General features: G+C 43.3%; 1 protein-coding gene and 1 long non-coding RNA gene across 3 annotated transcripts in view; one reads left to right on the top strand and one right to left on the bottom strand.

Moving 5' to 3' along the window:
* The window catches only part of LOC140684847 (uncharacterized), a 61,238-nt gene extending 60,703 nt beyond the window's left edge, over positions 1-535 (bottom strand). The window contains exon 1 of the long non-coding RNA XR_012057726.1: positions 344-535. This is a non-coding gene — a long non-coding RNA (uncharacterized lncRNA). The remainder of the gene's footprint in view (positions 1-343) is intronic.
* A 5,044-nt stretch (positions 536-5,579) lies between these two features.
* The window catches only part of CDH5 (cadherin 5), a 28,867-nt gene continuing 9,418 nt past the window's right edge, over positions 5,580-25,028 (top strand). The window contains exons 1-6 of one of the 2 annotated variants that reach the window (XM_030282288.4): positions 5,581-5,763; positions 20,528-20,627; positions 21,209-21,410; positions 23,627-23,915; positions 24,002-24,118; positions 24,813-24,977. In XM_030282288.4, coding sequence (XP_030138148.4) covers positions 21,222-21,410; positions 23,627-23,915; positions 24,002-24,118; positions 24,813-24,977 — 760 coding nt within the window. In that variant the 5' untranslated portion in view covers positions 5,581-5,763; positions 20,528-20,627; positions 21,209-21,221. Of the gene's footprint in view, positions 5,764-20,527; positions 20,628-21,208; positions 21,411-23,626; positions 23,916-24,001; positions 24,119-24,812; positions 24,978-25,028 lie in introns of both variants that reach the window. The other variant, XM_030282287.4, reaches the window with a different exon arrangement.

The following is a 25,028-nucleotide window of genomic DNA, read 5'->3' as shown; positions in this document are numbered from 1 at the left end:
TCAATATGAATCATTAATTCCTAAAGCTTGCATTTTTTCATTATTCATTACCCATTTTTCATCCTGCATTACTCCCTCAGTTTGCAGAGCTGCAGTGAGATCCTCACAGCTCAGAAGTGCTGGTGTGTGGCTGGGGGAGCAGCCCCACACCTCAAACTGAGCAATTCGCAGGTAAACAGAAGATTAAAAAATATTTTTCCACTGCCCTGCGAAGATCAGTCACTGAAATCTGGCATTTTATAGACTGAACCCTCCAAGGTCTGTGACTGGTTTCCCTGACTACTTGCAGGGTACACCCTCATGCCAAAATTCCAAATAACAATACCCAAACCCAAATACTCACATTTCCATCTGATTTTCACTGCCCTTATGCTTGACAGCCAGGAATCTATTGATTCAATTATAAACATAGCATTAAGAATCAAATGCTATTTTATCAGTTCTAGGGAAAGCCTGAAACCTTTATATTCCACATTTCACTGCAACAGCTAAATTCAGACCAGCACAAATCAGAGCAGCTTCACTGCAGAGGAGACAGAGCCTGCAGAGTTTAAATAAAGGCAGAGCCTGCCTGCTGTAGCCTGCACACAGATGGCTGGGGGGAGAAATCCATCCTGACTGGTTTCCAAGCCATTAGGAGTTCTCAACACATCCACTCGGTGGCTAAAGAGGCACAATGCCCACTGTAGCACAGGCACAATGCACAGGGGGTGGCAGTGGGACTCTGAAACCATCTGCACTTGCACAGGGCTTGGCAGCAAGAGCTGGACTGGCAGCCTGGTCCTGGGGTGCGATAAAGGGAATGTAATAAATGAGTAAAAGTCACTGAACCAATTTACAAGGCATTAGTGCCTTGGCTCTCACACTACAGCCCCTCGGCAAGGATTCATCCAGAGCAGTTCTCTTCACTCTGCTTTTGGCAAGTGCTCAGTTCCTCCAACAGCTTTGCAGAAACCACATCACCTCCAAAAGCTTTGGAGAAGGCACATCACCTCCTTCCCTCGCCCCATGGGCCTTCGAGCAACACAAAACCCATCTGGAACCCCGTGCCCTCGGGAGAAGGGTGGCAGCAGCCTGGGAGGGCGGTCCGTGTGGTCCATGTGGAGAGCAGTTGGAGTTTAAAGCTGGGCTGCTTCAACAACCAGAGGTCATGAATGAAAGGAGACAATTTTCATCGTTTTTTTTAAGGAACAGATTGCCTTGGTTTTGGTTTCTATTTTAAGGGACATTCAAATTAAAATAGGTATGTTCTTCAGGTGAAAAAAAAAATTCAATGAAATTGAAGATTGTTTATCAAAAACATCTGTGGGAGACTTTTTATCAGTTTCACACCTCTACACTTGACCTGCTCTTCCAACTGGAATGACGTGTAAAGGTTAGTGTGTTAGAGTTAGCCTGCAGGCTTGTTGTTCCAAACCCTGTGGATTGTGTCTTCAGTGAGCACATCAAAGGGATTCATGATTCCTTCCTTCAGTTCACTGGTGACGCAGTTCCATTTTATGGCTTCTGCTCAGGCTGTTACAGAGTTTTAGTGCAACATGGGTGCATTTTGTACCATCTATTCCAAACAAGGCAACAATATAATCTGGGACCATTCCCTGCTGAGCATTTTAAGAAATGAAGTCATTGGTACTCATGAAGCCAGAGGTCTCATTAAGGAGGATGGGACTGACCCTTCCAGGAGAGATCTGCTGTAGTGAAATGAGTGTGGTACAGCCAGAACAGCGCTCTGGAAAACATCTCAGCAGATGCTATCACACCTCCCCAGCAAACACCCAATTCCACCAGCTTTCACTGAAATTCTTCAGCAGTTTGGGGGTTTTTTTTGATTCACTTTAAATTAAAAACAAATCAGAGCTACATTGCTTTGTTTAAGAAGCCTGACAAGAGGAAGCCGAGTCAGAGTGACTCCAGGATGCACACCTCAGGCTGTGACAGAAAGGAAACCAGTGACCAAGTGGAAATGACTGAGAGTACTGCACTGCCCTGATTAAAGGCCCAGAAATAACAACACAAGGTACTGCAGAGATTGTGCCTTCCACACAGAGCAGGAATTGTTATTTTTTAACCTTCAGGTAATGGTCCTTCCAGAGAGGCTACCGACATCCATCAGATGCAATTGCACGTTCCAGATGGGAGGGATTTTGCACTGATTAGCTGAGCTGCTGGAAATTAGCATTTGGGGTTTATTTTTGTAACTGAGAGCCTATGCTCTCCCCCACCCTATTTTCTAACTGGTCAGAAAAATCCTGGCACAGTATCGCTGCTGTGACTGAATTCCCAGCCTTGGCACGCCTTCCCTTGCACAGCGCCTGTAACCTGCTGGGTTTAGCAGGACAGACTACTGAATCTAACTTTTATAACTTACAAAAACATTCCTGGGCTGTACTTGCAAGGGTAAAACCCTTCCCTAGTGAGAGTCAGATAGTAGGATGAGAATTAAAAATTAGTTGCAGCTGTGTCAATAGCTGTCTTTGGTTTTGATAACTGTGCTTATCAAGAAGGGCTTATTTATCATATGGAATTTCACCATAACTCAAATTACTTGAAGAAAAGGGAAGAAAACTCTTACTTAGTGAAACGTACAGGGATGGTTTGTCCGCTTTGCTGGGATTTGTGCTGGTTAGGAAAGCAATGAACTTGTTCCTACAGCTATGCTTTCCATGAATTCTTTGAGAACTTTCCAGAGCACTGCTCAGATGAGACAGTGAACAAGAAACACAGTGCAAACCTGAAACCAGCTGTAAGCACGAGTCAGCCTGCCCTGCTGGGAACACAGCAAGCAGAGAAACTGGAGCTCCTGATCACTAGATCAATCTCCTCATCAACAGATAAAATCTAATTCTGAAGAAAGGTGCTTTAATCTCACATTCATTCTGTGCACTTATCAACCCAGTAACTTACACAAACCCCCCAAGGGTGTCTGTGCACAGCTAGGACAGATTTAACAGATTTAATGTGGTGAGTGAGGGCTGGGTTTCTGCCCATTATAACACATTATTCCTCTCAGCAGGAGCAAGATGACAGTTATTGCTTCAGATTCCCAGGAATGTCAAATCCAAACTATGCAAAGCATCTGTAAAGCAAAGTTGAGTTCCACCCCATCATTCAAGAGAGGGAGGACTATTTTAAACTTTACTAGTCTGGCAAATGGCTCAGACTGCATTTCAATAACACAGGCTGAACTCAAAGTTTCACAGAAAGACATGCTGATCTAAACCAGACATATCTGACCCAGGTGCCACAGAGCCCCAGAGCAGCAGCTAATGAACATCTGGGGGGAAAGCACTGGAAAGAAGCAAATGATCAGTTAGGGCAGCTGGATATAGCATGGAAGAAAACTCATATAGCAGAGCTGAACTGAAAAGGGCTTGATGTCACTTGGAGACAGGAATGGCAGGAATACATCATGAAATGACAAGTAAATAATTACCACTCCTTTTGTTCTGCCACCATTTCTATCCATGACTCACACAGACAGTGTGTGCTAATTCACTTTTTACCTGTTCCCTTCAATTCCACCAGCTGGACTGTTAAATAATATTTCATACCCAAAATCACACAACTAAAAGGTAATTATGTCTGCCAATGTTGTCTGATCATGCAAATTATTTTTCTCATTAGCAGAACTTACTGTGAATTAATATTTTTGAAACATTACCCTCTGGCTTGCAAAAGGCATGAGCCACCAAGGAATTTTTCCAAAGTCTTATGATTTGGCCACAATGATAAAATCTGAAAGTGTAAGATCTACAAGAAATCCTGCTTGCCAGCATTTTGTGTCAGCAGCTTTAAAACACAGTGCTTTCACTGCCCAGGAGGGACAGCAGGGCAAATGTCTGGGATCAGCCAGGGGGCACAGGGCACTCTGAACCACCAGGAGCTCTGCTGCTGCTGGGAGGGGCTGCTAGAACTGGTTCTGCTTTCCATAAAATCTCAATGGACCTTTCCTCATAGACAGAAAGGAAACCTAAAGAACCAGTTCAGCAGAGATGGAATCTATAAAGCGTCGTGGGAAGGTTTTAGATGGTAAATCAGGTCTCTACAATTTCAATGGAAGTATCTTCCTCTTAAACTTACAGAAGGTTTTCAGTTTTCTATGGAGCTCTGATGCAGAGCATGTGAAAAGGCCTTTAGAAACTTTCTCAGTTCTTGCCTTGAACTTTTTGGGGGAAAAGAAGCAAATCAGATAATAGGAAGGTAATTATCAGACATTAAAACAGACCTGGACAACCTGAGCTGTGGCCTCAGGGCACACAGAGAGAGCCCTGGGTCTCCTCTTTTCCCTCTGAGCAGAGGGATGACTCCCTTCCCTCCTCCCTTCCTGAATGTCACCCTCAGTCCCAGCCCCACACGGGGACATCAGAGGTACAAGGGGCTGGAAATGCAGCTGGAGCCACTTGCAAGGGTAAATCCTATCTGAGCCCCTGTCTGCTGTGGGCACCTGATTATCAGGGAGCTGTTTCCTGACCAGAGATCTGCACTTGCCTGGAAAACCCCTATCAGCATCTCCCTGCTCCTCTCCCAGCAGTGACACAGCTTATTTAACAGCTCATTTTCCTGCAAGGAAACTGGACTCTTTGAGCTCCTTACACAAGACTGAAAAATGTCTCCTTTTTTTTTTAATAATTAATGTAACAAATTCCTTCAGAAGCCATTCATCTTCACTGAAGATGAATGTACACCGTGAAAAAGTGAAACAATCTGACCAACCTCAGCCTCCTGGCAAGGCAGGAAATCAATCCCACCACCTGTGCTGGACTGTAATGAAAAATTATTTAACTGTGGAATAATATTAAAAATTTAATTCAATAATTAAAATTATTAATGTCATACTTAAGATACATTGAACATTTACCTACATTTATTAGAAGTGGTTCCAAAGAGTGCATTTTGAGTAAACCCCACACTTCTCAGTTTTCTTCTGCGTTACGTAATGAAAAAAAATCCTCTTCCATTTGTAGTGCACAATGCCAAGAGCTACACCCTTGTGTTCAGTTTAACACTGAAGCTTCCCCTTCTGAGTGCCCTGAGTGGTCTCCAGACTTAGAACTCACCATAATCAAGATGCTATGAACATTTCTCCTTCTGAAAAGCCTGCCTACACTGCCTTGCTCCTCGGGTCTTCACTTTACCTGTGAAAAATACAGTGAAATTTCATCTTTACACCCAGCACTGGCAGAGCTTAGCAGGAACCCAGTCTCATTAACAGGAAGGCTCTACCCTTTTGGTTTCCAGGTATAAAAATTTTTATAGGTAGGACACTTCCAAACTGCTTTGAAAGTGCTGTTTGTGCAAAGCAGGCATAGTCTGTGCTGATCAAGTGTCAGACACTAAAAGTTTCTCTTAGAAATTTGCTAGCTCCTAAAATTCTCTCTAAAACAATACCAAATAACAGACCAGCTCTGGTGTTTCTCTCAGTTTCCTTTTATCCAGGTCCCTCATTAGAGTCAGCAACAAATAAGTAGATAGAGAAATAATAAGGCTGACTTTATCTTGTTTCCTCCACTCCCTTTTCTCACTGCATTAGTAAGACTTGGAACAATAACAGGATGCCGGGATGCAGGATGGGAAAGGCTGACTCCCAGCTGGAAAACCTTGGAGACTGGAGAGCTGAACACTCCCAGTATTGCTTAACGAAAAGAGAAGTAGATTTTTCTATTTGATCTTCATTTTTTGTATTTTGCTTAACATTTTGGGATACTGTTGGGTTTAGTTTGCCTGATTTGGTGCCACATCGAAGCTCTGCCGCCTCGGACTCGGGTAAGAGACAAATGTTATTTTCTGTCCTTCAGCCATGAAGTTCATTTCAAGGGGTTTTTTACCTCAACCGAAATTACTTTCTAATGTCTTAAATAAGTTAGGAAATACCAGCAAATGGGCTATGAATATTATACATATCCACCAAATCCTTTGGGCATTACACTGATGGCACCCTCACCAAGTTAAATACAAACAGCAGAGCTGTTTACAATTGACACTGCAAGAGGAAAATCTCTGGCTTTCTTGGGCTATACCATAATATTCCCAGGTTATTAAAAAAAAAAAAAAAAAAAAGAGAGAGACATTTCATGGTTTTTTTGAGTATTGCTTTGTAATATTTAGATTGTGTTGCCAACGTTCATCTACAATGGAAAAGAGGTGGAGATTATGCTGCCAATTGCACCTGTGAAGCCTTTAGGAAGGGATTCCCTCCTGGTGTGAGCAGGTGCAGCTCCAGGACTGATTTCAGTGAGCAGAGGTGTGCTGGGCTGGGATTTGATGCAAATGTTTTATTGAAGTGGGGTGGATTTGGGGTCTGTCTGTAAGGTGGGGGTCCTTCCTGTGCCCAGGGCTGAGAGGCGACAGCCACCGTGTGCACTGGCATATCTGTTTACAGCTGAGAGGGGAGTTTATACAAATCCAGGTCAGTGATTTGGTCTCCTAATTCCCAAGTTTAAAGAGTCCCAGGTACTTTAACACCATAACTCTGGAGTACCAGGTTTTACAGACCCTGTTCTAAAAGACCAGTAATTCTTATTCCAGAGGTTTCTTGATCTCAATGGTTCAAAAAGACCCATCTTTTTTCTGATGGGTTATTTTATGAGCAGTGTCTTGACACAAAAAGTTGTTTGAAAAGGCTTTTATCTTGTCCTAGAGCAGGTGTAGCAGGTCCCTGAACTAACAAGCTCGCTGTGCAGCTTGCAGAGACAAAGCAGTTATGCATAAGAGATGAGCTGATAGTGGTTCTTCTCTAAGAAATCTATTCTGCAATAGTAGGACTGTCAGTGTCCACAGCACCTCACCGTGCTGGCTGTCACACTGTAATAAAGATAAAGGAAGGAAAGAAATGCAAGGGAAAAAAGATATGGAAGAAGATTAATTTCTGTGAGAAAATCTCTTTCATTCTTAGCTCCCAAAAACATTCCAAGTTGGCGTTTCTGCAGTTAACAAAGGTAGAGTTAATCAATGTTTCTCTGCCTCCTGTGAATATAAATCATTAGATCAGCATTTGTAAAAGCACACAGGATTATCGATGTTCATGCAGGAAAATATATTAGACAAAAGCAAGGATGCTCCAATGATTTACAAAACCTTCTCATCTTAGGTTAATGTGTGCCTGGTAACAACAACCCATATACCAGAAACAAATCACAGAAATGCTGACTTGAAATTTATCTCTGGTATCTCCAGGAGTAACCTTTTATCCTTAAATAAAGGGTGACCCACAGGAGAAAAGGACACAGGATGCATTTAGCATAGGAAAGCCTTGGAATAGTACAGTATGCTAGAGAGAATAATGTGCATTTACAAGTAATAAAACAAATTAATTTGAAAGCAAAGGATAAACTCAATTTAAAAGAATCGTTCCTGATTTGCCCACAAAGCCACAAACCTGGGTTATTTTTCAGACTGCTACAGCTGCACTGCAATGCAACGAGAAGCATTTCCCAAAGCTTTTCTCTTTAACAGAAGACCATAAAAGTGTTCTTTGAACATTTTTAAAACAAATGTTAACACTGAAATTGAGTCCTGGAAGAAGAGCATGTCCCTGAGCAACATGCAGCTCGCAGGATGTGGGGCACAGAGGCAGGGCAGAGTTAACAGCTCTGCTGCCAGCTTTGCCTCACATCCTGCCTCTGCTGAGGGAAACTGCCTGAAAACAGGATAGAGGTAAAAATCACGGGGCATGGTCAGAAACCACGATTCAGAAAGTGATTTACAGCACTTATGGAACAAAGGACTTCACTGTCCCTCATAAATAAATTACTTCAATTAATATTTCAAATTCAAAATAGAAAAACTTTCCTAAAACTCTTTCCTTTTCTGGGTATGTGTCTACAGAACTACAGGCTTAAATCAGGCCAGAAAATATTTTTTGTTTTCTAAAAGAGCAGAGGTTCACAGAATCAAGATAGCTGATTATTTCTGGCAGCTGACCTTTCTGTAAGGAATCCTCATTGTATTTTCATCATAATTCCAGGTTTTGCTCAGATTCTACAAGTTTAATTCAGAGGTTCCCAAGAAGAAAATAAGAGGTTCCCTTTGTGAGAAATTTGTTGGGCATTAAATTAATTTGGTACTTTTTTTTTCTTTGTTTTTTTTTTTTGTTTTTTTTTAATTTGACAAATGGGTTTCCCTTGTTATCCTTGTGAGTTTACAAACTGAAAACCCCTCAGAGTTTAGCACAGGTGTGAGTGGTTTCCCTTCCTCCCCGAAGCACAGCAGACAGGGATTATTGGGGCAGACTGGAGATTTGCTGGGACAGAGGTGCCCATCCCACAGCCACCAGAGCAGCTCCCACACAGAGCTTGGTGAGCCCAGAGCTGGACACTCTTTTGAGCCATGGTAAAGGTTTCTGTGGGCTTCCCTTCAGGGCTCTGCTCTGCCAAGGGCCATGCAGGTGTAGCAAACACAGAAAACAAACCCTCTGGTGTCACTGTCATGGCCAGGAGCCACGGGCTGTGCTGCTGAGGAACTTCAGGGATCTGCGCCAGAGCCTGGCCCCAGCAGAGTCCCTGCAAACCCAGGGGTCCCCCCAAGAAATGCTGGGAATAAACCTGTGCAAAATGAAGGCATGTTTAGAAATGAAGGCACACCAGCTCAGGAAACTCCCCTGTGCAGCCATCCAGGAGGGACTCAGCAGCCCCACTCCCACCCCAGACTGTCCCTGCTGGGGCTGGAGCCCCTTCCCAGCCCCAGGACCCAACAGGTCCCACTTGGCTCCCTACGCACACCCTCTGTCACACCAGGATTCCTGCCCAGTTCCAGCCCAGGTCTCCCATGGCAGAGTCTCAGACATCTCATTCCATAATGCCATTTATTCCCAGCGCAGGAACACAGAACAGCCTGAGCTGGTGCCTCCCAGGATGGATCCCAGCCAAGGAACCCCTGGGCTTTTATCCCATCCCAATTCAAGAGTGCCAAAGTCTGGCTCTCCCTGCTGAGCCCTGGGCTCCTGCCACATCCCTGGCTGTGCCACAGCTCCCTGTGCCCTTTGCTGTGCCCCTTTCCTAGGGCTCCAACCATCCCCAGGGCTCTGAGCTGCCCCCAGAGACCTGCTCAGAATTCCTCATCACACCACTGCACCTCCTGAACACTGCAGTGAGGCTGGCCTTGAAATATGAAAAATTAATAAAACATTGTGAAGAACCTGTTTGCAGCTCCTCAGTGCAGGAATACAAATTAGCCCCTTTCATTTGATTTTCACTCATCTGCATCTGAATTCCAGATCTGTCAATAAGAATGGAACTGGCTGGTTTTTGAATGCAATCTTTTGCTGAATGTGCTAAGTTCTGTCATCTCCTGGAAGGGAAGTTGTTTGTGCCGTGGGTCTGATCTGTGCATTTGCTGCTGGACACCTCTGTTGGGCAGGCAGGGAGATGTGGGGCCCAGCCCTCCCAGCTGCTAATTAGGACATTGGAAGGACCTGGAGCAGCTGAAGACCTGGGATTTCCAGGGCTGGCAAAGACAGGAGAAGGGCACAAAGGCAACCTATCCCTCCATGGCACTGCCTACACTTCAGTTTTGGTGCCCTGAGAATATCCCTTTAAAGGTTTATAACCTGTAAACCTGAGTCAAGAGCTGAACAGACGCTCTGGAAGACTTTTCTCCAGACAAGTATTTTTGTGTGAGACAGAGAGCAAAACTCTTACAATAGATTAGCAGCTGGATTTGAAAGATTTATCAGGTATTGTCCACAGAAGTCCAGAAGTTACCACGAAAAATGACTGATATTTTAGAGACATGCAAGCATGGTTACCTGCACAAACTAGGGAAATGGCACAGGTACCATCCCAAAGAGCAGCAGAGAGAAAAGAGTGCCCCAGCATTGCTACCTGAAATGTAAGGACTTACAGAGCTCCACTGTAGTTAGAGGTAGACGAAAAGGCAAAAATGTTTTCAGGTCCTCATTTTTGAAACCCAAAGAGGTCACTTTATTGTCCCAGTTGTCACAAAGGCCCTTCTGTTCCTGCCCAGTTTCCCCAGCCTCCTCTGCCACAGCTTGAGGCACCAGAGGCCTCTGTCTATGTCCCCCCTCTGTTCCAAAGGACACAGCAGCAGTGACACCTCTGCCTCTGCCCATTTCCCTCCCAGCCCAGCCAGCCCCACCTGCAGCGTGCCCCTGACCCCTGGCAGAGCTCAGCAGGGACAAGGGGGCTCATGCAGCACACAGGGCCCTTGGTCTCATTGTGCATGACAGTGGGAAGGGAAATTCCACTTCCACCAAATTCCTTCTCCTGCCTTTGTCCCATGTTTCTGAGCCATGCTCTGGTAGCAGCAGTCTTCCTTTTCCCCTTCCTTTAAGGATGCTATCTGCTGTGAATCTGTGCTCTGGGACTCCTCAAGGAGCACAAAGGCTGCTACACAGCATTTGGCTTGAGGAGACCAAGGGCCTGGTGCTGCTGTCCTGCAAATGATAGGAAATCCTGCCATTGATGGGAATGGTTCCTGTGATGGACTCAGCTCCATCAGCAGCATCTCCACTAGCACAGAGCTTTTGGTTGGCTTCTCCATTCTGTTGTGGGATAGTCCCTGCCTCTACCTCCAGCCCTAGACCTGAATTCAGAAGGGATTTGCATTCTCTTTCTGGCTTTTGCTGACATTATCTTTCAGATATAAATAGTCTGGCTGCAAGAGAATCAGTTTACCCATGACTTGATGATCTTAAAGACCTTTTCCAACTTTAATAATTCTGTGATTCTATGTTAGGATTAGGCCAGGCAATCAATATTAATCATAATGTATCAGAGTTTTCAACACCTCCCCTAGGAACCCAAAGCTAAAATGATTTTGTGTATTTTGTTAATTTAGGGGTATGGCTCTCATTAAAGCAGAAACAATGATTGCACATTATAGTATCACTCAGATGGTCAGGGCACTCCAGACACTTACCCAGCACACAAATTAAGAAGGGAGGAGAGCTGGAATGCTTTTTGCAGTGGGTTCATTTTACAGAAATGTGATCCACCAGGATGGAACTTTCACTTACAGAGCTCCATCCTCTGTAGCACCATTTAACAAACCCTTTGCTTTGTACCCTGGACTTGCCAGCAGCAGCTTTGGTAAAAGTTTAGGATTAGAAGAGATACTCGAGTTACTGAGTTGCACTTGGACATGACTTCACCCACAAACAGGAAGAAAGGGACCCATTCTCTGTGGAATATATTTTCTCATTTTCCTGCTGTGAAGTGATGAGCTGCATCACCTGCCAAATATGAAATGACCTGCAGCTTCTTCAGATGAAGAGAAAGGGCTTATTTACACCAGAAGGGGGCTTTTAGTGCCTGTGATTAAAACGTGAGCTGTGGCAGAAATAAATGTTCCACTTACACAGCCTCTAAAGAGAAAAAAAAGTTCCACCACAGCTTAAGAAATATCTTTGTTAAATCACAACCACTCTCACATAGAAACAAATCCACACAGAAGAGAGTCACGCAATTTACAACAGCTTTCCTCATCTTTTGAAGCTTCCCTATGTCTGGGGCTTGTATTTTCAGGCTCTCCAGCTTTCCTTTATCAGCACATTAAAGAGGAAATTTGCTGCCTTAGTTTTATTTTGATTTAAAGATGGAATTTTCCTGAAGAGCTCAACTGTAACTGAAACTAGTGGAAGACTCATGGTAAATTCACAAGAGCAGTAATAATATCATTTACATCATCTCGCAACACATAATACAATAACACAATGGAAGTGTTCCAGGAAAGGACTGTAACTGTAGGGATGGACATAAAAGGTTTAAAGTTAATTAAGCCTGGTCTACAAGTCTGTTGGATAAGGGCAGGAAATAGAGAAGAATGAACTGACATTTGAATGGGACATTCTAAAAAGGGAGAAAAATACAGAACACTAAACAAAATCTATCCAGACACACCCTGTTTTTTTAGCCTCTTGCCCAGACAGAAAACAAGAGATCTATGTACATGTTTTCTTTATCTGCCACAACGTTAATTTTCAGAGGAAATACTAATTAATTCAGCTGCCCCAGAGAACACTCTGGACAAAGGAATGAGCACACACAGGCAGCTAAGCAGGGTTTCTCTGCTGCAGATTACTATTAGGGCAGTAAATATCAGTTATTGGGACCTGGACACGACGCTCGTGTTTCACACAGGTATTTTTGCTCCTGAGCTTTTGTTAAAGAAAAACATGGAGAAAAAAAAAATCTTATCTGCTGTAAACATGGCTATGTTGTACTCTTTTAAAAATCATATTTATTGCAAGTGATTCCTCAAAGGACAGAGACTTTTCCTTAGTGAGGGGGGCTCAGCTGGACCTCTGCACTAGGAGGTCTGTCTGATAGTAAGGATTTATGTGGATGCCAAGGGGAAGTGGATAAAGCTCTTCAATACATTATTCTTATAAGTACCTTGTATTCTTTCATCTTGGCCAAACTCAATGGCAGCTTCAGCCAAGCTCTGTAGAGCTGAGCTAACCAGGGGAAGCACCAAAACAGACCCAGTCTGAAAGGTGCAACTATTTATTGTAGGCAGCAAAGCTCCTGGTCAGAGAGGCTGGAGAAATCTTTTCAATGATCACAAGCACCTCCAGGATGCCCAAACTATTCCACTTCTGCGCTGGAATGAGCAATTTTTTTTTTTTTTTTGAGGATTCTCTTGTCCTCCTGCTCCCCCAAATTCAAGCAGCATCAGAGTGGGGGGTGCTGGGGATGAGGGGGGTTCAGGGAGATTCCTGCACCTCTCTCTGTCTCACTGAGCCACCTCAGTCTGGGATAGCAAAAGGAAATTGGCTCAGACAAAGCAAGGAAAAAAGCTGGATCTACAGCCAGGTAAATATGTCCCTGAGGCTGAGAGAGCCCCTGCCCAGGGAGAGTACACCTGAACATCCCTGGAATTTGCTTTTGGATACAAGGAAGGAAATAAGTTCTTTGCCTGTCTACAACACTGGCACTTCATCACTATTTTCAACATCTGTCTTTATCAATAATTAATCCAGATGTCAGGTATCTTCCTCGTTATCTTGGACAAGGAATTTAGAGAGGGAAATGTCTGCAGTTCCAAACTATGCATGCAGGGTGATCCCACCCATCTTATCAGCTCACTTCAGAGCAGAAGGGCTGCACTTAACCCAGAGTTAACCCCCACAATGGCTCTGCCTTCAAAAGCATTTGACAACTGTCACCACAAGACATGTGGCCAAGAGCAAATTTTCTATCATTTGATTGTTTGTTTCACCCTGCAACATCTGCCAAGTAAATAAATCATACCAGTCATAGATATTGTGGGATTTCTGATTGTAATAAATGGAATGCTCTAAACCAGACAGCACAGAATCTGTGTGACAGATGATGAGGTGAGAATATTCTGTGCCAACCCCTAAACTCTGCCTGTGGATTTCAGCACATTCCCTAAACATCAAAACACCCCTGCTCCTCACTCAGCCTCATAAACCTGCTCCAAGGGACCAGAGGCTGTAAAAAGCTACAGCAGAGTAGGGGACTTAAACTCCATGGGATTAATGCTGTCAACAACTACAGGAAAGCAAAAATTTTCTGTTTATGGTGATATTTTTATTTGCTATGAAACAAAATCAAAATTTGGTTTAATAATTTAATCAGAAATATTTCCACAGCTGTGTTTATACTCGGCACTGTGCTTAAGCATATTTTATCCCTCGTTATATTTTGGACTGACATTTTTACATGAAGTAAAAGGCTTTATGCATGGGAAGACTGGACAATACCACTTATTTAAAGGACTCTAATCCATTTTGGGAATACTTCAGGGAAAGTAAAGCATTATGTGACTTTACTTCACAAGCAGCACCAGAACATTTCAGTGCTTTGTGCTTTGTATGTGTCCCGTTCCAAACTGGTTCCCATCAGCTCCCAAGTGTCTCTACAGCTTCTGTGGTGACAACTAACATTATCAGGAACAATGAGCAAAGCCAGGGATTCTGCACTTGGCAGGAGACAGAGCTGCCTGCTGAGGGTGGAAAATGAGGAAGATTGTTAAAGACTCACTCAGACTGAGCGTGGCTCTGACAGACTTCTGCCTCTGTTTCTGTTCTGGGCAGAAGGTCAGCAGATTTACCAAGATGGGATTTCTTGCTGGACATACCAGGATGGCCACAGAAAAACAGTCATCCCCTAAAACAACAATTAGCTGCATCACCAGTCTGATGAGAAGAAAATCTGTACTGTCACTGTTCATTTTAATGACTCCAAAGCATTGTTTTACCTCCATCTCATATGTCATCCACAGCAAACAACCCTCAGTTCAAGAGTGCACCAAAATAGTCCTTCCTTAAGGTCCATGAACAGTCCAGTAACTGAAACATTAACATATGCTTAATTTGCTCCTCAATTACCAGATTTACAAGAAAGAAACTCAGATAAAAAAACAGATTACTTCAGATTGACAGGAAAATTATTTGATTAAAAATGAGAATAGGAATCAAAGCTTGGGCATGTGACCTACAGGAGCAGCCCCTCTGGGGTGGCTTATTTTCCTGGGTAAGATTTTTGACATGACACAGAAAAATCCTAGATTTTCTTGACCCAGGTGGAAGTTGCACATTTTGTACAGACACTCCAGGTCTTATTTTATTAGATCATGTAAGGATTCATTTCCACAAACAGAAGAGTTTCAGATCCCCAGACACACTTAAATTAACACTATCCACAAAAGGCTACAGGTACCAATACACCACAGGACAATCAGGCACAATCTATCATCCCATCTCTCCCAAATGTTCCCAGGAACAGAAATTCTTTAAGGTTTTCTTGAATTCTAACAGAAGCCAATTTCAGAGCTGATTCTGAGCTGTGCAGGTGTTATGTAAAGGGAAATCAAGATCTAAGCCAAGCAAATGTGTATTTGTGAACAGGAAATTGAACCTACACCAGAAACATACATTCAATAAATTGTATCTGTTCTTTATCAGATACAAATCAGGCAGGAGCATACTCAGCACCCTCCAAACTGCAAATATGCTTTTGAAAGTTTTTAGAAAATGCATATTAAGAGAAGGCTAACTAGAAATTGAGAGAAACCAGCAGAGGTTAAAAATCCTTCCACCTTTGAGATTTTGGTGCTTCACTGTCTGACAGGACCCTCTCAAATCTCAACTCAGATTTATCAGCAACGAACTAAAGGGATCTTCCTTCCTCACTTATTCTGTTTACAACCAAAATCTTCTTGGACCATACATTTCTGATTTTCACCTCTCACTCTGCCTTCTCTCAGGATTCACTGCAGCACTTTAAACCAGCAGGGCACTCACTAAAATACAAGCAGAGCTGTCAGGATCTCTGGGAGGACTCTTGGGTAGATTCATTTTTGCTGCTCATCCATCTTTAGGACACAAGTTGTCACTCACTGACTTGGCTTTGCTTCTTTGAAAAGAAAAAGAAAAGGAAAAAAAAAAAAAGAGAATAAAAATAAGGGAAAAAAATTGAAAAAAACCACCAAACCAGGTCTTGCCTCCCTAATTTTCTTCCCAGTTCTGTGTCTGAGATAACAGAAAGACTTGGAGCACTACTTGGCTGCCTGTTTTCCACCAAGGCAATAAACATTTAATGTATACAAAGAAAGTACTTATAGGTCTTTTATAGTCAAATTTCTTCATTTCCAAAAGAGAAATTTGTCCTAGCTGGGGGCTCCATCCACCCATAAGGTCAAGTTGTATTTTGCATTATCCAGGAGAAACTTTCTGATGAGCTGAACAGGCAGGAAAATAAGTCATTAATAGTTTCCCCAGGCCTGCCAGAAACTTGAAGCTCAAATCACAAAGCAATTTCAGATTAGAATTAATTCTCCTTTTCCTTGGAAAGAAAATATGAGGAGCCCAAATGGGAAGTGCTGAATTACATCCTCACCTGTGTTTATACACTGCTGCAGCATCAACACCAAGAACTGAGCAGCACCAAATGTAGCACGAGAGCTCTCACAACACTGATATTTTTAAAGTAGCAAGTTTGCTTAAGATATTGCTCAAGCATCTGTTCATTCAAAGGTACTATCCCAAGTAGAATGTCATTTTCCAATTGGTTTTCAGGCAGACATTTGCACTCCAGATTGTTTAGTCTTCACAGTGGCTATCTACTTCAAGGTACCATCATTGCACACAAAATGGAATTTTAGAACCAGTTCCAGGCAGGCATTTGCACCCCAGACTGTTTAGTCATCAGTGGAAATCACTTCTCACAGGTATAAAACCGAACCAAGGACAATCAAAAATCCAGCCCCAGGTAGGCACAAGGCCTGTTGAAATCAGCTCAGCAAGGTGGAAAGGAACAAGCAGCAGAGTGTTCTCAGGAAAGAGCTGTGTGCCTTGCTGGGACATGTGACAGACACAGAAACACAGTCCTGCCCCGCCACAAATTACATCTGAAAATGCAAAAAAAGAAAAAAAAAAAAGATTCCTCTGAGTCAAAATTGCACGATTTCCTTAGGCAGCTGTTCTCAGTGTCACTGGGGTTTGAGGACCTCCCCAGTTCCTGTTGCCACTGGGTGCCCTCAGCTCCTGTCCCACGGGAGCCCCGGCAGCGGCACGGAGGGGAGCGGGAGCAGAGGTACAACACTGGGGACACATGGGGACACACTGGGGGAACAGTGGGGTCACAGCTGGGGACACACTGGGGACACACTGGGGACACACTGGGGACACATGGGGACACACTGGGGACACACTGGGGACACACTGGGGGCACACTGGGGGCACACTGGGGACACATGGGGACACACTGGGGACACATGGGGACACACTGGGGACACACTGGGGACACACTGGGGACACATGGGCACACTGGGGACACATGGGGACACACTGGGGACACATGGGGACACATGGGGACACACCTGGGGACACACTGGGCACACCTGGGGACACACTGGGAACACACTGGGGGCACATTGGGGACACACTGGGGGCACACTGGGGACACACTGGGGACACACTGGGGACACATGGGGACACACTGGGGACACACTGGGGACACACTGGGGGCACACTGGGGACACACTGAGGGCACACACCTGGGGACACACATGGGGACACCTCCTGCTGCTCCTCTGGGAGCTGGGCATAGCCAGGGGCAGCAGATCTGAGCCGAGGGACACCAAAACCTGAGAGCATTGTCACTCCTGGCCCTGGTCCCTGCCAGGACACCACAGACACATCTCAGCCCTCTGTGCTCCAGTGCCCCTTCTGGCACAGATAATGCTTTTTATCTGCCTGCAGGGCGAGGAGCTTTATCAGCCCAGGTTTGCACAGCCTCTCTGGCCCCTGAAAGGCAGCATTAAGTATTGATAAGGCTATTTTCTTTTAATAATCTTCTGCCTGCTCATCAAAACTACAGCACTGCAAAGGAAAAAGATAATTTATCCCCCTCCTCTGTCTGGTGTGTTAACTTTCTGTTCCTTAGGGCTTGCTGCATTCACTCATTTAATTTTGGTCTTACCCATCCTATAGATGAGAAATTAATGTTAAAAATGGATTCTGTATGGCCAGGCTGTTCAGAATCATTCTGCTCCCTGAGACCAGGTTAGGTTCTGCTCTCTGTATCTGCCATGGTTGCATTGAGCACAGCAATTTTGGAGATGTTTAGATAGTGTATCAACGTATATTTTTTCCATCTGAAAAATAATTTTTCAGTGCTGTCTGCTCCTAGAAAGACTAATTTTTTTGTATGGGGTTTTTAATTTTCATTTAGATGAACAATTTAGATTCTTACTGGAATCATTCAGATTCCAGTAAGAGAAAATAATCTTTCATTTCCAGCCTTTCTCACAATCAGTTATGCAAATTATCTCAATAACACGGACACGACCCTTTTAAAAGGTTTTGGTTTTCTCATGTATGACAGCCACTTTTAGCAACTTTTTCTCCCAGGATGTTCATTATCACCACTCTACCATTATCCATTTGGGTTTTCTTGGATGCTGAAAAATTCTCAAAGATAAGCATAAGGTTTTAGTATGATTGACCAGGAAAATACATCATTTCAGAGGCACCTGTCCCTCATTTCCTAAAATCTCTGTACAGAAGACTGGTTTAACTTTTTTTTTAACATACAGGCATAGAACAAATTTCTTTGCCAGCTAAACTAACCTTGCATAAGGATTAATACATACTTTTAGAGTTAGAAGTAAACTAGGTGAGAGGCAAGTAGCAGAAGAAAAACCCCAAAAAACAAAACCAAAAAAAGTCCACAAATGTTCATAAGACTATTTCATCCAATGTGGTTTCATTATGTGGGGAGTGTATTTATATCAGCTGTTCATCACCTTTACAGTTGATTACTTGCCAAAACAACATGTAAAATGCAAACTTTTAATTAGTACAGTATTGTCTGTATCTCCACCCAACATGTTTTAATAATTTCTCCCAGTCTGGAAGAAGAAACTGCACTTCATGAGTCATGTGTCACACAAATCACTTTGAATACCAGAATTTCTCAGTTAACTGTCTATAGTACCCTGCAGACCAAGAGTTATTTGCTAAAATAATTCAACTCATCAAATGAATAATATGGGTGGGAGAACCCATCATTTGCTGGAAGAAAATTTAAGAGCAAAGCAAAAAACTCAGCTGCTTGAATAAAGCACTCTGTGCTAACTTTCAGGAACATTTATGGTCTTTGATTAGACTGAAAGAAGCTGGAGCTGTTGCACTAATCAGCCAGGGACAGGGGGATCAGGGGGCTGTGTGAGGCCAGAGCAGGGCAGGGACTCGTGGCAGCATCCCAGAGATCCACCTGCATTCCCACCTGTGCTGGGAGCTGGGGGTCCTTGCTTGATGGGGTGCACCTGATTCCCCTCCCTCAGTCCTGGCTGCCCAGCAGACACAGAAGAAAGGAAAAGCTGATCCTCCCTGTTAATAACCCCTGTTATCCCTCAGAAGCGTTCTTGCTCCTGGTTCTGTGGGAATGCTCAGGCATGGCAATGTCCCCATCTGCTGCTGCTTCTGGCACTTTGGGGGAGAGCTGCTGGGAAGGACAAGTGGCATGGCCAGAAAAGTGTATTTAGTGCAGCTTGTCAGGAGCTGGCAGCCAGGGAAAGTGGCTTCCCACCAGGACTGAGCCCCCATGCCTGCACTGCTCACATCACTGCTCTGGGTGTGCTCCCAGGGAAGGACATCCCTGAGCACCGTGAGGAATTCAGTGACAGCAGCCAAGGCTGCCACGGAAAATGAGCACAGTGCCCTGGGGAAAGTGTCCTCAGGGTCAGCCTGTCCTACAGGGCAAGGCACTCCATGTCCCTGGAGAAGAGCAAGCAAAGAGCTCCAGGGTGCAATGTCATTTCCCCAAGATGAGCAGCTTGAAAGTTGCCAAAGGTGAAGCAGAAATCAGTTTTTGCAAGAGGCTCTCCCACCTCAGTGTGTGCTTGAGCTGCACTGCCAGAGGCAGCCAAGGACCTCCAGACCACTGCCAAAGGAACCCTTCACTTCCCAGGGAGGTTGGACAAATATTGACAAGGAATCCATTAATCAGGAGTTAAAGGAATTGAAGCCTCCTTAAAATCTACAAACACAAAGATGGACACACTGAGTGAAAGGGGCAGCTAAATTTCTGCTGAAATGCAGATGTATGGAAATCGTTTCAGTCAGCAATTTCTGTTTTAAACCTTCCAGGCAGCAGCTCAGCGCTGCAGGAGAGCTCCACTGAGCACAGGAACCAGCACAGGAGAAAAAGGCTCTTGAGCACTTCAGTCTGCTCCTTGGCAAAACCACAGCCTGTGCTGGCTGGCTTGCTTTGGTTATTGTGGTTTGTAGTTTTATGGGTAAAAGTCACACTTATGCAATCAGAACAGAATCATATCGCTGCCTTCCAGTTTCCAGTTGTAAAGTGTTCATCTACACAAATAAACTATAGAGAAATAACTAAATTATACTCATTTTTCTAAAAATATTCGAAGTCAAGCTAAAGGCATAGAATAGAAAAAAAAACTAGCTAAATCAAAAAGCTTTGTTTGAATCCAGAATTTGAATCTTTGTTGAATACTGATCAAACAGAGCTTATCTATCAAAAAGCAAATTCAAAGGCACCTTATTCACTTTCTACCCAGCCACAAAGGAGGAACATTCCTCTCAAGTTATGTACAACAATGTGAGAGAGAGAATAGTACAGCAAAGCAACATTTCATGGTAAATAAAATCTTTTTTACTGACATTGATGCTGCACCATGGGATAACACTGATTGCCTGGTTACCAAAGAGTAATTTTGGAAACGTCTCAGCACCTTCCTGATGAAAATATTAATTTAATCTCGCATCCAGCAGCCTGTGTGATGTCAACTTCTCATCACAATTAGCGGGTTTATTTTTGATGTGCATGCTGACAGCTCCTAAAAGCTAATGGAAAGTCATTTATGTGCAATTTAAAGTCTGATTACTTGAGTGTTAAAGTTCCCTGACAGTCCTTTCTATCAAGAATGGGAAATTTAGTAAGAAAATTAATCAGCTTTGGTAACATTAAAATAACTCCTCTGATATGAAAGTCAGGCCTAAAGTTTGCTAATATCAACACAGGATGCAAAAATATAGTTTCACCTGGAAATTACTTCACAAATTATCATTTTGCAGATGTTAAAGTCTGGGAGTAGGGGATAAAGGAACTTTATGTGAGTCTCCAAAAGCTTCAGAAGACAAGGAGTTGAATCAATAGATGAGCCCTTAAAGAAAGGTAATTTGCTATATTGTACTTGGAATGGATTGAAATTTCACACTAATAACTTTTTCCACCAAAAAAAAAAAAAAAAAAAAACCCAAAACAAAAAAAACCACCAGATTTTATTCTAAACCAATATTTTCCATAGCAAGATTTTGACTACAGCATATTTTGTGTCGGGGCATGTCCAAACACTGCATTTGGGTTTGTCAGGCCTGACCATTCCATTTCAAGGGGAGTTAACTCGAGCTCAGCCATGGTGCCAGGCTCCGGCCCTGTGCACAACGGGGACTTCTGAATCTGCTCCTCAGAGCAATGACAGCCACTCAGGGGGATGCTGGCTCTTACACCAGCATTCAAAGCTCACTTTTTAATTAATTGAAATACTTGTCTTGGTTTTTACCGTTTTCGTTCAGCTCAAACTACTCCATAGAAGGAAGAAGCCTTCAAGTTTTGATGCTGAGGCAAATGAAAAGAAACAAAGTGATCAAACTCCCCTGTAGAAGGAATGTCCATTTGCACTTCCATGTGTGCTCCCTCTGCTGAATCTGATTCTGTTGTTATTGATATTTTTGCATTTCTATATTCTTTTCTAGGCTACAGAGGAAGATGAGCCACCTTTTTCTACTTTTCTCGTTGTTCTTGGCTCCAGCATTTGCTGATGGAGGGAGTCAGAAATCAGCCCAAACCCTTTGTTCAAATGATGTCAGCCACAAACGGCAGAAGAGAGACTGGATATGGAACCAAATGCACATCAAAGAAGAGATTGACACACCTTTGCCACACCACGTTGGCAAGGTAAGCAGCAAACTGTCAGCAATGACTAAAAATAGCAAATGAGGAGCTTGAATTGTTTGCAGTCTAGGCAGGAGAAATAAAAAGGAAATAGAAATGGGACTTATTACCTACACATTAACATGTTAAAATCTTCAAAATGTGGGCAAAGAGCAAATGAAGAACAGAGCCATAGGAATTTTAATTCCTTTGAAGAATACAGGTAAATTTAATGGAATAGCAGGTCTGGAGATTCCAAATGTAGGAACAGCCACATTACCTGCAGGTGCATGGTTAGGAAGGAAGTCTGGTGCCTGATGCATGTCAGGATTTTTCTGGCAGCACGAGATTCTTTCAAAAACCTCAGAGATCAGCAAATAAAAACAAATGTATTAATAAACAACAGTTTACATCTCTCAGCTTGTACTCAAAGCAGGAGTGCTGTGTTTCAAAATACTGTTACACAATCAAAAATATTGATGAACAAAGCGAAAGCAAAGAATTTTTAAAAATACTAACAAGCACTGATCTGCTTGCAAACTCATTTTCCTCAGGGCAGTGCTCATAAAAGTCTATTATCAACTGCCCAACTACTGTATGGCCCAGGGAAAGTTCTCCCAATGCAGTTTTTCAGAGGGATGCGACACTGCAGATAATGCAGCTGAGCACTTCCCTGGCCTGTATAGCACTCACATCTTCAGGGCTGTCTCAGCAGAGTCCAACAGGCCTTGCTGGCTGCCCTGGGATGCCAAAAAAGCACCACAGAGAAAGCACAGAGGCCACAGGGTCCTCTCAGCTCCCAAAGGGTATCTCTGCCTCGTTTCAGACCAATTCAGCCCCAGACTGAGGAGCAGCTCCTATTCCTGGAGCTGTCCTAAATAAGAGTAATTCTCTTTGTCCAGCCCTGGGGTGTTTCAGCAGCACAATCCCCTGAAGGCTCCTGCGAGCCCTTGATTAACCCTTCAAATAAAGGCCCCAGCAGCAGTGAGGCAGAGCTGCAGGAGTGTGCTGACACATCTGGATTTTATCTTGCACTACCTCAGTGCTTTCCTTTTGTCCTCAGCACCAGAAAAGGCATTCTGAGAGGTTTATGCTTTTTACACTGAAAAGGTACACAAAAACTGAGAAAGAAGGCACAGACTATCCCATCTTTGACACAAGGGTGAGGTTATCTCTCATGTGGCATCTCCAGAGTTGTGAACTGCTCTCCAGCAGTTCCAGCAGCCAGAAGCATGATTAAGGAATGAGGGGTGGAAATATTAATGACACATTTCAAAAGAAAAAAATGAAATTTAAATAATGCTCAACAGTAAATTACAACTACAGGATAAATCAAGTCCTGAAAACCCAACAGGTGGCATTTATAATGATATCAGTAACAAAAGGCTAGAAGTACTTGATTGAATCCAGTAACCCTTGATAATTAGCTGGCTGAAATAAGAACCCTAATATAGTGCATGGAAAATTGTGGTTTAAACCTTCTAGCAGTGACCATGTATGTGTGAGGGTATAGAAAGGGAAGCATCATTATATTATCTGCAAATCAACTAGTGTGCAAAAGCATTTAGAATTGGATTAGATTATATTTTAAAACTGATTAATGCTCCTTCTTCTTCTCACATCCCTTTTTCACTGCATCTAACCTTAAATTTTAAAATCTATGGGGTGGAAATGTAACCTTCCTGCCATAGCATGAGCCCGAAGACTGCCTATTAAAGGATTGTATGTGACTGAGCACAAGAAAGCTGTCAGCTATGGCAGGAATTCTGCTAAATGCTAAGGAATAGAGGTTAATGCTGAATAATGCCAGGAGCTGTGAATACAGATTTCCTTCTGTAATCCTGTGAAACTGAGCAAAAACCCCTGGTAGGTCCAGAAAGTTGCAAACAACAGTAACTTAGACTGAAGACTGAAGGTGGCTCATGTTATTTCAGACATAATGCAGTTCATTATTTGTAAGTGCTGGCTGCATGAACAATTTGTGCCTTTAGGAGATATGAGGTATGATTTAAAAAGGCTTTGTTCTGTATAAGCAAGCAAGTTTCAGTGTGGGTGCAAGTGTCATCCTGTAAGCCCAGCTGCTTATGGGCTGGTGTTGGTCAGTGCTGCCCAGCTGACAACAAAAGTCCTGAGGGTTCCCATGGGATGAGGAGTTCCTGACTGTGTGAATCCTCTGGGAGAGACTGCTGCACCCAGCTGCCAGACCCGCCTTTTCTCGCTGAATTACACTCTCCTCCCAGATCACATCCAGCGTGAGGAACAACAACGCCAAGTACATCATCGAGGGGGAGTATGCCAACACCATCTTCAAGGTGGAGGAGACCAGCGGGGATGTCTATGCCTTTGAGAGGCTGGACAGGGAGAAGAAGGCAGAGTATGAGCTGACAGCCCTCATAATCGACAGAACCAACAACAGGTCCCTGGAGCGCCCCTCCAAGTTCATCATCAAGGTGTACGACATCAACGACAACGCCCCCGTGTTTGTGCAGAAGGTGTTCAATGGCTCTGTCCCAGAAATGTCACCAGTAGGTATGTCCCCCAGCACTCACCTCCTTCCTGGCTGGCCTTCAAAAGCACCTCTTATATTAATATGGACCTTGAAAATGCTTCTCTAGGAACCTCAGTCACCAAAGTGACAGCTGTGGATGCTGATGACCCCACAGTGTCGGGTCATGCCACGGTCACCTACGAAGTCACCACAGGAGGTGAATATTTCACCATTGATGACTCCGGTAAGTCAAATACACAAATGGCCTTACACTTTATCCATGCCCTACCCTTTGAAGAAAACACAGTTTTAAGGCTTTTTTTATTCTGGAAAAAAGGAATAATCATTCAAAATATACATTTAAGCATGATATAGGAAGGTTTTTCATTCACACTCTACAATGCCACTGTCTGCATCTGGAAATGAATTAATAAAACCAGGATATCAGCTGCCATGAACACAATGAGAAGATAAAAGGTCATTTTTTTTCCCGCTTGTGGAATGATTGACCAGGAGCTAAGTTGAGTTCATGTTTTCAGTTTAGCACAGATACTGTTCCAGTGACCAAACAGGAAAAGGGAATACACAAATTCAGAAACAGCATTCGGTAATAATAATTTACTTTCCTAAACTTTCTTGCTTAAATTTTGCCCAGTTTTTAAACCAATGTCAGTATCTCTTGTAACCACACTAGTTTGCTAGTGCAAAGACCACAGGTAAGAGGTTAAAGATCCATTAAAAGGAATATTCTGCATCAGCGCTCCTAAATATTCCATCATGCAGAAAAATTTCTAACATTTCTTGAAAAATACCACTGTAAAATTGATACTTAAAGCTGAACGTGTAGAAATAAAAAACAATAAAAATTTGCTGTCAAAATTGAAAAGATGTTGGATGTGCTGCAAAATCTTATTGTATCCAATATTATTTTTTCACAGGAGTGATTTATACAAAAGAGCCTAATTTAGACAGAGAGACCAAGTCAACATATGAGATTGTTGTTCAAGCCAAAGATGCTCCAGGTTTCTCCGGGGATTCCAGCACAGCCACAGTGATCATCACTTTGTCCGACATCAACGACAACTTCCCAGTGTTCAAACACTGTGAGTGCCACAGCCCCTGAGCCACCCTGGAACCAAGGGCTGGCACGAGTT

The sequence above is a fragment of the Taeniopygia guttata genome, chromosome 11 (genome assembly GCF_048771995.1).
Source record: "Taeniopygia guttata chromosome 11, bTaeGut7.mat, whole genome shotgun sequence".
In the NCBI taxonomy this organism is placed as follows: Eukaryota; Metazoa; Chordata; class Aves; order Passeriformes; family Estrildidae; genus Taeniopygia; species Taeniopygia guttata.
The sequence above is the reverse complement of the archived record's forward strand: the minus strand, read 5'-3'. Positions and strand labels throughout refer to the sequence as shown.